Source organism: Trachymyrmex cornetzi, unplaced genomic scaffold, assembly GCF_001594075.2.
Source record: "Trachymyrmex cornetzi isolate Tcor2-1 unplaced genomic scaffold, Tcor1.1 scaffold299, whole genome shotgun sequence".
In the NCBI taxonomy this organism is placed as follows: Eukaryota; Metazoa; Arthropoda; class Insecta; order Hymenoptera; family Formicidae; genus Trachymyrmex; species Trachymyrmex cornetzi.
In genome coordinates this window covers 197,118-212,189 of record NW_017297680.1, presented here as the reverse complement: position 1 = coordinate 212,189, position 15,072 = coordinate 197,118, and the positions used below count along the sequence as shown (strand labels likewise).

At 27.2% G+C, this 15,072-nt stretch overlaps 1 protein-coding gene across 1 annotated transcript; it reads left to right on the top strand.

The window, feature by feature from the left end:
• Positions 1 to 4,493: 4,493 nt before the first annotated feature.
• Positions 4,494 to 11,533, top strand: LOC108762361 (odorant receptor 4-like). The gene is made up of 4 exons (XM_018509321.1): positions 4,494 to 4,550; positions 4,620 to 4,733; positions 11,232 to 11,387; positions 11,483 to 11,533. The coding sequence occupies exons 1-4, from the start codon at positions 4,494 to 4,496 to the stop codon at positions 11,531 to 11,533; spliced, it is 378 nt and encodes a 125-aa protein (XP_018364823.1).
• Positions 11,534 to 15,072: the final 3,539 nt, after the last annotated feature.

The window sequence follows — 15,072 nt, the reverse complement described above, 5'->3', positions numbered from 1 at the left end:
CAACATCGATCAACATTTGTATATGATAACAATTAAAGCTAATATATCGCATTTTATTTCTAACGCTTTATTGAGTGTTATCTCGGCAAGTCCATATAATTTATTTCTTAGGTATAATTGCATAAACCATTTTATATTTTTAATCGATGATTACAACGTGATTTTACAACAACTTCTATAAAGATACAACTTTCCTTTAAAACTCAACAATCTCCAACAATGATGTTTGAATCTCTCATTGCAACAATATTTTTACATGTATTGTTACATGGATTCACGCGTTATATTCTAAATAGATTAATTCTTAATTTGGTAACTCTTATATTTTAAATCTATATTTTTATATTTTTATTATTTTCCTAGTAAATACAAATGTTACAATTTCACATTCAACAGTGTAACTGTTATGTACAACTAGGGAATGGAAGTAATTCGTTATTTGTAACAAAGTTATAAGTTATTTTTTTGGTAACTTTACTAGTAACTGCGTTACTTTTTTTTGGTAACTGTAACGGTAACGTAGTTGACTTTTTTGGTAACGGTAACGAATTTTATTGTAACAAGTTACTTTTAAAAATCGGTAGATAGTAACGGTAACTTGTTACTTTTAAAAAATAACTTTCCATTTTTCCTGTGTATAATATATGATACGACATTATGTTTATATTGTTGAATGTGAAATTTATGTGACATTAATGTTAATATTATTAATTAGTATTTAATAAATTTTATATAACACAGCAATTTATAACATAAGATTATAATTATGGATACTATCAAATTAAATTTGTTCATTTATATAATTTGCTGTGCAATTTTGTTATATATAAATTATTACATTTCTGCGTAAGAAATTATCAAAATATAATTAACGTTTGTATAAGAAAAAATTCAAATAATTAAATATTCTCAATAAAAATTTATATATTATCATTATTTATTATATTTGAAACACATTGTTTACAATGATAACATTCTCAAATAATTACAATTTTCGCAAAAGTGTAAGCATATATTTTAGAATTCGTAAGCAGACACGTAAGCAGACATAATTGATATAATGTGTTATTAGTTTCAAAATATCTTTAAGAATGCTTTTCTTCATACATCCACCTTATTTGAAATGTTAATCGAGAGACATCATAGAATTATTTCATTTTTCGAGAAAATCGAGAAATTCTTTTCCTTCATTGCATTAATGGAAATTATTTGAAATACGTTAGTTATTTTTTAAATAAGATTTTTGGTCTTGTATTTTTCATCGTAATTGTAAGTTGTGTAATAAATGTGCATTGATTAGTATCCTATATATCATTTATTTTTCGTTTTATTGTTTATTGTATTAGGCTATTCATAATGAAACTGTTTTCGTGTTAGCGAAAACCGTTCATGCTTATGTCACTGTAATGGCTGAAACTTCCATTATTTGTTTTCCTAGGAAACATCTTAGTTTCAAAGTATTTATGTAAATATGTAAAAAAAATATCAAATTATAAATATAAAAATTTTTTGACGTTTATATGTAGTTATACAGCCATGATGAAATACATGGCCATGGTGAAATACTGGTAAAATACATGGAGCCATGATGAAGTACTTTTTTTGAAATATTTTAATATTTTGTAGTACAAAATACATTATTTAAAACAACTAATATTTTAAGTAAGAATGTTTTTATTCTTAAACAATTATTATTTTACAAAAAAATATTTATGATATATACTTTTAAATATAAAGTTGACATCTCTGCTGCAGCAAAAGGTTGCTAAAATTTTAATATATTAATTTATATTTTATTATGTGATTTCTAAAGACAGAAATGTAGATGAATATATAAAATATTTTATATTAAAATATTTTTAATTTTATTTTCTTTTTCTCTATTGACTTTACAGAAAAAGCAAGAGACAAAAATTGTTTATTTTCTTCGCATGAGAATTTTTTTTAAATTTTTTGCTACTGTGCATTTTCTCATATTTGTAAAAATAGTTGCCATATATATAAGAAAATACAGTATAAAAAATTGATAAAAAATTCTAAAAAAATTCTTAGAGCTTTACAAAGAAAAAAATAAACAATTTTTATCTCTATTTTTCTGTAAAATTGATAGTACTTGAGTAAAAAATGATTAAAGACCAATATTCGGTGATTTTTAGTAATTAATATCTTGTTAACTATTGCGAATTATATATATATATATATAAAATTATCTTTAATATGAAGCTATTAATATAAAAGTGAATAATTTTTGCTGATTTATATTATCATCATTATGTTATATGTATATATTTTTACTTAAAAGAATATTCCTACAGAAACCGTTGGATATACTCGACCATTGGCTCTTTATTAGAAAATCGTGTATTCAATACATATAGGCATATTTGAAACTAAATGAACATCTCCAATTGAATAATTTTGAAATATCTTCTTCAAGCGACGATGCATAATAACATGTTTCCTAAATTAAGGGGTATTACTCGTTATATCGCCCCTATTCTGTTGTTCTCCCTTCGCATTATTTTTTTAAAGACCAGAAGTGAATTGTACGGACATAATTTAGTTCCATTCGCTTAGAATACAGAACATATAATTACTGTCGTTTTGCTATAAGTTTAATTTTGCTACGTACGTACGTACTAATGGACATATATTTTTCGATAAATTCACATTACTAAGATACAAGATTGTAAAAAGAATGGAACTGATAATTATACGAATTGAGTAATACACATTTAGCGATTACATCCGACGTTTCTTTATGAATATTAGACTACGTTCTTAGACTATTAACAGAAAAGTATAAGATGTCCATACAAATAATGACGCTCTATCTTGATTTGCTGTTGTACGCAATACATAATCGCGATTGATCCATGTTTACGTGAGTGGGGACGGACTGCGTAGGGTTGCAATTGAAGAAATTGTCAGTGCTTTTTCAGTTCTTTTTTAAACTAGAGCACTAGACAAACTTGTTGGCACTAATCTTCATTTTCTCGTGTTCTCAATACCGATTACGAATGATAGTTACGAGTACTGTCAGTCCAGTGCTGAAGATCGGTCTTCAGGTGTTTGGTGTGTGGCCGAGCAAGTCGCATTCCATCCCATATTGGCTAATTTATATATTTAGCATACTTATTGTACAGTACTTCCAATATCGATACGTATTCGAGCACTTCAAGATTAGCGAGCTTTCGAATCTCGTCGATAGCTTACCCGCAGCTTTAGATTACAGCTTAACAATTTTTAAAGTAACCAGTCTTTGGATACATCGTCGGTAAGAAGTGTCGCAAATGTTAGCTTCTTCCTGTTTAGTTTGAAACATAAAACTATTAGTTATTACTATATGCATAAAAAATTTGTTTGAATTAAGTAAATTTAATAACTTAATTTTTAATTTCTTAACTCATATAATATTTTTATTAATTTAAAATTTGAATATATCATTATTGTTATAGTAAATATTTATTTAAACCGAATAATATGTTATTCTTATGTACGCATTAGTTTCTTATTATACATTATATATATATCGGTTAAATCTTATATAAACGAAACATGTCTTATAATCGGTCCAATTAGAATAACATATTATACAGAGTCATTCATCAACTTCTAACCGCTATGGATAAAGACTGGAGAGAGTGCGTCAATATTGATCATCATTTGTATGTAATGACAATCAAAGCCAATACATCGCATTTTTGTTCTAATATTATGTTTGGTATTAATACAATTGCTTCGGTGTCTTATCTCTTGAGCGGTTATGCAATTCGTTTTGTTTATTTGTCCGGAGATTACAATGATACCTTGCGACAATTACCCATCAAAGTACAATTTCCCTTTGAAACTCAACAATCACCAATTTTTGAGCTGTTGGTCGTAATTCTACTTCTACATGTGATGTTAAATTCGTGCACGCTCTCTATTCTAAACGCATTAATTTCTACTCTAGTAAGTCTCATCTTATAAATATTATTTTATTTAAAAAAAAAGTTGTTTATTGACTTGTAATATCAGTATTGACATAAAGAACAAAATTTAATTATTGAAATTAGACTTTTCTTGATATATAAAATTTAGTTATATACACGAATTTTATAATACTTGTTATACAAGTTATGTTATACAAATTTAATTGCTATAATTAAGATTTTATATCACTGTTAAATAAATGTAATAATTAGTTAATTGAATATTACTTATAAGCAATCTGCGTGTTAAATTCTGTTTTTCTATACCGAGTAGCTGTTTACAAAAATATTTCTAATAGTTGGAACATTTATAGAAATTTAAGTGTTATTACGTATAATTTGTAGGTGTTTCACGTAAGTGGACAAATCGATATATTATGTCAAGAATTTAAAAATCTTTCTGCAAAAATTCTTCCTTATAAAACTTCTACATCTACATTAGCTATATTGATTGAAAGACACAACAGAATTTTTTTGTTTTCTGACAAAATTGAGAAACTTTTCTCGTTTATTGCGTTAATGCAAGTTATTTGGAATACTTTTATCATATGCAGTTTAGGATTTATTATTATAATTGTGAGTACTGCATTAAATCTTCTTATGATCAATATTATAGTTAATTTATTTTATTGTTTATCAAAACAGTCACTTTATGTTGAGACTGGTGTTATTACAATAATAAAAACTATTTTCACTTATCTTGCTGTGATAGTGGAAGTTTTCATCTTATGCTTTGCAGGAGAATATCTGAATTTCAAGGTTAGTAAGCATGTGGAAATTATCTGCAAGTATAACATATTTAATTTAATATGATTATATATAAATATTTATTAAATAAAGACATGTAACGTATACGAGGAGTGTATCTTAATTTAAATTTAATTTAAATTTTAACTTAAATTGTGCATCTAACAAAGCGAGCCTAAGTACGGTGCATCACGTCGTTTTGTGTACTTCTTTGAAAAAATTAGTGAGCTTATTAGCGCGAAGCTTCGACAGAAGTGACAGATATGTGAGCGAAAAATTTCGTTTAGCTTCTTGTAATAATATAACAGTGTAGCATTTAAAAATTGCTGTAATATTACATAGTAATACATCGATAATGTTGGATATAAATATAGCTGCAATTTTCAGTATAGGCAAAAATTTATCGCAGAAATATTTCTGCAATACTATGATATATAATATCCTAGTAATATTAACGCCTAAAGAATGTCATGTACCCCTAACTTAATTTTTATACTGAATAATAAAAAGTTATATTGTCAAAATACATCTTATTTAAGTTAGCACAAAATGATTTTTTGGAAACTAGTCCTCAAATAAGGTTTAGTGATGAATGTATAAAGGCAATATTGCATATATATATGTTCTAATATACATCAATATAACTGAAAATCTATAATTTACATTTTTAGTATTGGTAATGTATATCGGAATATTACATTCATCACTGAATCTTTTTAAGGAGTCGTTTACAAAAAATCATTTGAGATAAAACCACCCGAAAATCGGTAAAAAATCATATAATGTTGCACTCTTTATTCTATCCTGTTTGGTTAGAGAAATTGAACTCCTTCGCCTCCATCTATAGGTGCCGAATTCCGCGGGTTTTAATCCTTTCTAAGAAATTTAATATTTGTTCCATGTTTGGATGAACTTCTTCTTCACATATGTTTGTCGTTTCTACCGAACTTCGAACTAGCAAGTCTATAATTTTTTTTAAAACGTACACATTCCATACACAGAACATTAGGTACATGATGCAGACCGCACTTGCACAAGTCTCATTATTTGGGCGTACAATTTAATTTAGAATTTGAATTTTTACGTCTCTCATAATAATAGTAAGTATATTTTTAAAATGTAAAATAATATAAACATTAACCCAATACTATGATTATGAATTAACTATTGCATTTATTTTGAGTATAAGGTTTCATTTATTTCAAAAATAAAAATATAACAAACACATTTTTATTATGTATATTATTATTATTATTAATTTTATTTTAAAAGTTATAGAGTTACATGGAATCAGAAATAGCAGAAATAAACGAAAACGGAGAAGACAAATGGTAGGAATTAACTTATCAGAACAACTTCGTTACATTGTTTTTTTTATAACTAAATTTTACATAAGAAGTATTTTTATGGAATAGCACATAAAATACATAATTTACATGGAAAGAACGGTGGCTACAGTTGCCATGATTAAAAGTTGTTTGTATATAATTGAACTTCTATAATACGTCTAGCTGATTTTAATATTTTGATAACACAAACTATAGAAATCAAAGCCTTAAACGGGCTTGCTGGATCTTAATGCTTGTATGATTCTTATGTGAATTTATATACTACGTATGTAGTCCCCAGAAACGCGCGCCGAAATGATTTTTTGGTCTTGAAACGCTAACTCTATTAAACTACCGCAGTAATATCACGAATTAAATTGACTGGCAATTTAAAAAATTTTTTATGCTTATTCGCATTTTCGAAACGATCTTAATAATGATGAATAACATATTAAAATCTGTAAATAATTAATTCTTATTGCGAAAAATATTACCTCGGCCGGGAGTCGAATCCGGATCTCTTGCATACCGTGCGAGCGTCTTAAGCCTTTAGACTACCGAGGCACGGTATGCAAGAGATCCAGGTTCGACTCCCGGCCGAGGTAATATTTTTCAAAAATTAATTGTTAAATTGCCAGTCAATTTAACTCGTGATATTACTGCGGTAGTTTAATAGAGTTAGCGTTTCAAGACCGAAAAATCATCATACAAGCATTAAGATCCAGCTAGACCGTTTAAGGCTTTGATTTCTATAGTTTGTGTTATCACATATACGGTCCTATAATATATTATATTATTTAATATTTTGAGTTTCTTATGCATATTATCTGAGAATATATTTGAAAATTTTATATTTCAAACATAAATAATATGTTTGTACAACTTTGATTTTTATAAGTCATTTCGATTTTTTATTTATTTTTTATGAAATAAAATTCAAGAAAGAAATTTTAAAGCCGTTTGTATTAAATCATAATTTGTCGATTAAATCATAATTTTTGTATAACGCTTACATTTTTTCTTTTTTACAGATTCGAAAATCCTTTTCCAGGATTAAACTATATACGCATTAATACGTGTCTGTGAAATGAAGTTTATACTGAAAAACGACAAAAAGTTTTTCTTAAGATATCAATTTCAAAATTTTTTGTTGTTCTTGGCATAAACTCCATTTCACAAACACGTATTAATGCGTATAGTTTAATCCTGGAAAAATTTTCGAATCTGTAAAAGAGAAAAAATGTAATTGTTATATACAAAAATTATGATTTAGTCAATAATACAGCTTTAGGATCCCCTTAAATACTATACTTCGTACCTAATATCTTTGTTTAAAAGGCATGCATGATGACTTTACGAGCGAAGCGTGGTCCATCTCAACCCTTCCAATGGACGTACGATTTTCCACTGATTGAGAATTAAATTATTATTAACAGTTAATATCTGTTATTTGTTAGTTATCAGTAAATAAATAACTAAATTCAAAATTACCTTTAATGTAAAACAACTGATATAAAAACAAATAATTTTTGTTTACTTAATATTATTACGTTACGTTGCATATTTTTATTCACTAAACAACACAGACGTGCGCTACGTGCACGTTATTTAACTTTTAATATTATATATTTATACACTCATAATAATTTATTTTTTTGTGAGAAAACATCGTATGTTGAGAATTAATTTCCCAGTATAAAGCATAAAATCAACCAGAATCACATAAAAACGGCAATAATTCGATTATCGATTTAGCACTTAAATTTTATTGCAGGAAAAGGGATATTTCTGCGGAGAGTATTAGATGTTCTCGGACATTGACTCTTTATTAACAAGTAATGTATTCAATATAGACACGTATCCTGTTGGATATAGGCATATTTGAAATTAAATGTTTATGACATCTTCAACTGAACAATTTTTTTTAATTTTAAAATATCTTGTTTAGGTGAGGATGCATAATGTCATTCTTAGAAGCATTAAGGGATATTTGTCATTTCGCCCTTGCTCTGTTGTTCTCCCCTTACATTATTTCTTTGAAGACCAGAAATTGAACGGCATGCATATAATTCAGTTCCATTTGCATAGAATACATAATATGTAATTATTGTCGTTCTGCTATAAGTTTAATGACTTTTGCTGTGCATGTACAGAACGTAGTGGACATTCATTTATTTTTCGAAGAAATATTAAGAGATAAGTTCGTAAAAAAGGAATTGACAATTACGTATTAAATTATAAATTTAGCGGACAAGTTCTTTGTTACTTTATGGATATTAGAATATCAACGTTCTTAGACTATCAACAGAAAATTATGAGATGTCCATACAAAAGTGAGTTCTACCTCGATTTACTGTTATATGCCATGTATAATGACGATTGATCCATACTTACGAGGGTGGGGATAGACTGCATGGGGCTGTATTTGAAAAAACCGTCAGTGCACTTTTAGTTCTTTCTTAAACCGAAGTGCCAGATAAATGTGCCGACATTGATCTTCATTTCCTCGCGTTCTCAATATTGATTACGAATGATAGTAACGAGTACTGTGAGTCCGTTGTTGAAAATCGGTCTTCGACTGCTCGGTGTGTGGCCGGGTGTGTCGTATTGCATCCCATATTGGCTAATTTATGTATTTAGTATACTGATTGTACAGTACTTCCAATATCAATACGTATTCGAGCACTTCAAGATCAGCGAGCTTTCAAATCTCGTCGATAGCCTACCCGCGGCTTTAGATTACAGTTTAACAATGATTAAAGTAGTCACTCTTTGGATACATCGTCGGTAAGATGTGTAGCTGCAAACGTCAGCTTCTTCCATCTAGTTTGAGAAAACTAGATATAAAACATATTATTTATTAGTTATTAGTGCATGTATGAAAAATTTGTTTTAATTAAGTAAATTTGATAACTAGATTTTTAATTTCTTAAATCATATAATATATTTATTAACTTAAAATTTAAATACATCATTATATTGTTATAGTCACTATTTATTTAAATCGAGTAATATGCTATTTTTATAAATGTATTAGTTTTTTATTATACATATATATTATCGGTTAGATCATATATAAACGAAACGTGTCTTATAATCGGTCCAATTAGAATAATGTATTATACAGAGTCATTCATCAGCTTCTAACTACTATGGATAAAGACTGGCGAGAGTGCGTCAATATTAATCAACATTTGTATGTAATGACAATCAAAGCCAATAAATCGCATTTTTGTTCTAATATTATGTTTAGCATTAATACAATTGCTACGGTGTTGTACTTTTTGAGTTACGGTTATGCAGTTCGTTTTATATATCCGTCCGGAGATTACAATGATACCTTGCGGGAGCTTCCCATTAGGATACAATTTCCTTTTGAAACTCCACATTCACCAATTTTTGAGCTGCTGGTCGTAATTCAATTTGTACATGTGATGTTAATTGGGTGGACGCTCTTTATTATAAACGCATTAATTTCTGCTCTTGTAAGTCTCACCATATAAATATTATTTTTTTTTAAACAAAGTTGTTTAGTGGCTTGTAACATCAGCATTTTCATAAAGAACAAAAGTTAATTATTAAAATTATATTTTTCTTGACTTATAAGATTTAATTGTACATGAATTATTATACTCGTTATACAAATTTAATTTGATATAATCAAGGTTTTATATCACTGTTAAATAAATGTAATAATTAGTTAATTGAATACTACTTATAAGTAATCTATATTTTGTATTTTGTCTTTCTTTATAACGAGTAAATGTTTATATAAGTATTTCTAATAGTTGGAACATTATAGAAACTTAAGTATACGTATATTTGTAGGTGTTTCACGTAAGTGGACAAATCGATATATTATGTCAAGAATTTAAAAATATTTCTACAAAAGTTCTTCCTCATAAAACTTCTACATCTGCATTGGCTATACTGATTGAAAGGCACAACAGAATTTTCTTGTTTTGTGACAAAATTGAGAAACTTTTCTCCTTTATTGCGTTAATGCAAGTTGTCTGGAATACTTTTATAATATGCAGTCTAGGATTTATTATCATAATTGTGAGTACTGCATTAAATGTTTTGCGATCAATATTATATTTAATTAATTTGTTCTAATTGTTTTTCGTAATAGTCATTTTATGTTGAGACTGGTGGCATTACAATAGTAAAAGTTATTTTCACCTATCTTGCTATAATAGTGGAAGTTTTCGTGTTATGCTTTGCTGGAGAATATCTGAATTTCAAGGTTAGTAAGCATGTGGAAATTGTCTGCAAGTATGACATATTTAATTTAATATGATTAGTAGATAAAATATTTATTAAATAAAGACATAACATCGGTAATATATACGAAGGGCCTATCTTAATTTAAATTTTATTTTAATTTAAATTTAAATTATGCCCTTAAATTACGAGGCAAGAGCCCGAGTGTCGCGCGCATCACGTCGTATTCTCGAATGTACGTATTTTCTTGAAAAAATCGGTGAACTTGTCAGCGCGAAATTCGATAGACGCGGCAGACATGTGAACAAAGAAGTTCATCGAAGCCCTACACAACTTGCAATATTGTAACAATATTGTAGTAATATTTAAAAATTGCTGTAATATTACATGCTAATCCTGCTGCTGTATAAATAATGTTGCGTATAAATATTGCTGCAATATTAAGTATCTGCAAAAATTTATCGCAGAAATATTTTAACAATACTATGATAATATTATAATAATATTAATGACTAAAAAATGTCATGTACCACTAAATTAATTTTTATACTGAACAACAAAAAATTATCTTGTCAAAATACATCTTATTTAAGTTTGCATAAAATGACTTTTACATTGCTCGTGTAACTCAGTTACGAAACAACGTAATTTAGTTGTTCTGATTAGTTAACCATTTGTCTCTTTTTTGTTCCATTTCATTATGTCTGACTGAATATTATAGTATGCTTACAATGCTACTTAGCTTCATTGCTTTTATCTTCTATAATAAACGATATATCATTCTTATACATAAATATTTTCAAATATTTTTTTACTTATCAATTTACAATAATAAGGAAATAAAGGAAACTTTGACATTTATAGAAAGAAGATTTTTTCACAATATTTATTTTAATGAGGAAGAGTTATTAATTCCTCATTCCTATATTAATAGTTATTTTTATATCATTATTTTCAGAGTAAATCAATCGCTAATGCAGTATATGAATCACTGTGGTACGATTTACTGACAAATCAAAAGAGGACTTTAACATTCATAATAATGAGATCTCAAAAACAAGTCATGATCACAGCAGGAAGAATCACGAGTTTATCTTTGGAAACTTTCACGAGCGTAAGATTAATTGGATATTTTTTTTAGTTAAATAAAGTTTTATGCATTTTCCAAGAAATACATTTTAGTAAATTAATTTTTGAAATTTTTTTTAGATCTTAAAAGCATCAGCATCATACGTATCTGTTTTACATGCGATGTATTGATGCTAACAGATAATGATTTAGTTGAAATTGTGATGTTCTTAGTATTATTAGTATAACATGTTAATATAGAGAATTATTATATTATTAAGCTTTCGATAAATTGATAGTGTTGAGTATTTATGCTATTTTAAGATTTATAGATCTTTAGATTGTGAATCTAGAAAATTTATAATGGTTTAAGATTTATAGATTTTTGTAGGTTGTACAATTTAGAATTATGTTGAATTTAATTTAAATCTAAATATTCTTAAAATATCTAAGTATGTTATTTCCTTACGTTTAACATTGCATGATAAAATATTTTCTTATTTAGAAAGAAGAAAAAGAAAAATAGAAAAAAACGAATGCATCTTTTCTTTGGATCAAATGAATCAAATATCGAGACTTTATTTTAGATCTGAGCACGTGTAGTTAAATTTATGTCAGTATACATCCGTATATTTGTGTTTGTATATAATAATGTAGTAATGTGTAGATGACACATAAATCATCTGTGCGTAAGTGCTATTTACAATATGACTAGTCGTTTTTAGCATCCCAAATAATTTTCAATAGCTGCCGCTCGTTATTAATTAACAAGTTATTAATAAAAAAGTTAAATATAATTAAAAAATTTTTTAATATTATTATACACTCACACACAATAATTTAATTTTTGTGAGTTGTCAAGATATAACGTGTTCGTAGAACAAAGCAAAATAACTAATCAAAATCATGGGAAAAAGGCAACAAAGCATTCAATTATTGATTTAGCGTAGCACTTAAATTTTATTGCAGGAAAAATGATATTTCTGCAAGGAATGTTAGATGTTTTCGAACATTGATCCTTTATTAACACGTAATGTATTTAGTTCATATAGATACGTATTCTTTCGTCCTTCTTACGTATTTCTTTTGCCGTTCGTAGTAGCGTTTCTAATAGACATGTTTAGCAACATCAACAATTGAATGAGCGTACGTTGCTATTGTAGTATATTTTTCTATATCTAAATGTCTCTCTCTGATTGAATGATTTAGTAGATAAACATAAACTATTTATTTTTTCTATAATGTTTAATGTTCTTTTATATTTCAAATTTGATGTTTATTCAACTTTTGTAAGTTTTTTCTCAAACAGTTTGTAAAATATGTCATAAAACGTTCACACATCGTATTCTTTTAATTTTTCATTTAGACACTTTCCGTCTTATACTTTTGTGTTATTTACATTGCGCATGTTTATGTTGTGCTTTCTTATCAAATACTATTGTGAAATTTGTGTAGAATATTTGATATAGAAGCAATAATAAACAACGATTTGAGAGAGTACGTCAGCTGCTACCTCTTCCGTTCTTGGAAGTCTCATTCGCTCCGCGAAGGATGAAAATGATTCTCATGGGAGCAGATTCGATTTTCCCTTTAAAATGGAATTACCTTTCGAGGTTAATGAATCTCCATCTTTGAGATCATAGTAGCAGTTTCTTCATTTTCTCCTTTTTGGTCGTGATCGCAATGATCAATTCTCTAATCATTACATGGATGAATTTCAATCAGTTTTTTTGCGTCGTGTAGTTAAAGGTTACTTTTTAAGTTTCTGTGTTAGTAAAAGTCACTTTAATCCAATGTTTGTAGATTCTTTATCTAAAATTCAAACAGTCAATAAATTATATCTGATTTCTTTATAAACAAAACATGTATTAATTTTATCTAGTCCTAAACCTTAATTCCAGTTAGAGTCTCGTATAAACAGTATCAACAATTTATAGAGCTCTGAATAGATGCCCCACATCTGTTCTGAAATCTGTCCAATTAGGTTAACACATTATAGAGTCATACATCAACTTCTAACCGCTATGGATAATCATTGGTGAGAGTGAGTCTATATTGATCTATATTTGCATATGTAATAACAATCAAAGCTAATATATCGCATTTTTATTCTAATGTTATGTTTAGTGTTAAAACAACTGTTTTGGCATTTTTATCTTTGGAGCAGTTATGTAATTTGTTTTGTATATTTATCCGAAGATTGCAATGATACTTTGTAGCAGATTTCCAGTTTTCCTTTAAAATTCATCAATTGCTAATTTTTGAGCTGCTGGTGGTAACTTAATATTTAACTGTGATGTTAAATATGTTCACAATCTCTATTCTAAACGTTTTTTTTTATTCTAATAAGTCTCATCTTATAATTATTATTATTATTAGTTAAACAAGTTGTTTAATGGCATGTGACGTCAGTATTGACGTAAGAAATAAAATTTAATTTTGTAAATTATTTTTATATGAAAGATTCAGTTTACTAAATTTGATTTTTCACACACAAACACACACACACACACACACACACACACACAGTCCTCATCAGAAATTTCAGAGCAACTGGCCATAATGACAAAAAAAATGGTGGATATGTCATTCGAAACTTTTACGAATGTAATTTTTTTAATTTTTGAACATTTAATTTTTAAGAAATTATTTTATTTTACTTATAATCAATTTGCTGTACATGTTTTTATGCATAAATATAAATTGTAGACCGCATTTAATTATTTTTACTACTATCTTTTTTAAGATGACCTTACACAGTCAATATTTTTTATACCGTCAGTATTAAAAAATATTGACAAAATGACTGATCGTGCGTTAATATTGATGGATTGACGTAGAATACTGACAGTGATCTGGATTTTGATTCTCGAGCATCAGTGTCGCTTTATTAGGATTAATGTCACAGTATGTCATAGTGCAATAGATAATGTTCGTAAAACTGAAGCAAAATATATTGTCAATAACACTGATAGTGTAAGATTATAAAAATACTAAAAATCTTGATGCATATTGTCAGTATTACTGATTCAATGTTACTAAGTTTTATTAACTATATAGGGTCATCTTTAGATAATAAAAATATCAATATCTCATAAGTATTTGTCATGAATGATTTATATTTTATATGATTCGAACAAAAAAACGATGGACATCTGTAAAAATAAAAATGAAATTAGTGTAAGGGCTAATGTCCACCATGCTAGAAATCGGTCTGAAATCTCGGATAAAGAAAGAATTGACCAATCGCATTGATCATGTGATCAAATTGTTCAAATGTGATTTGTTAATTTTTTCTCTGTCCGAGATCTCGCACCGATTTCTAGCATCGTGGACATTGGCCTTAAGTCAATGAGTAATAAAGCGTTGCTAATAAATTTAAAATTAAATTGATATTAACAATTTTTATTTGTTATTCATTAGTTATTTGTGAATAAATTATTTAAATCAAAAGTTATATTTAATATAAAATAATTAATATAAAAGTTGTAAATAATTTTATTTATGTATATTGTTATTACTATATTACATTATACACTTATATTTAAAAGGTTTTTTGAGGAGACCATCGGACTTTTCGGGCGTTGATTCTTTATTAAACAATTATATATGTATTTCTTCTACGTATAAACATATGACGTTGGAGTATGTAGGCATATTTTAAATTAAATATTTATAACATTTTTAATTGAATAATTTTTAATCTTGAAATATCTTCCATAAGCAAGAAT

Excerpts from the sequence above, each read along its gene's own strand:
- LOC108762361 (XM_018509321.1), top strand. The coding sequence starts at position 4,494 with ATGCAAGTTATTTGGAATACTTTTATCATATGCAGTTTAGGATTTATT. Across the intron at positions 4,551-4,619 it reads TAGGATTTATTATTATAATT|TCACTTTATGTTGAGACTGG; the intron begins GTGAGTACTGCA and ends TTATCAAAACAG. Across the intron at positions 4,734-11,231 it reads GAGAATATCTGAATTTCAAG|AGTAAATCAATCGCTAATGC; the intron begins GTTAGTAAGCAT and ends CATTATTTTCAG.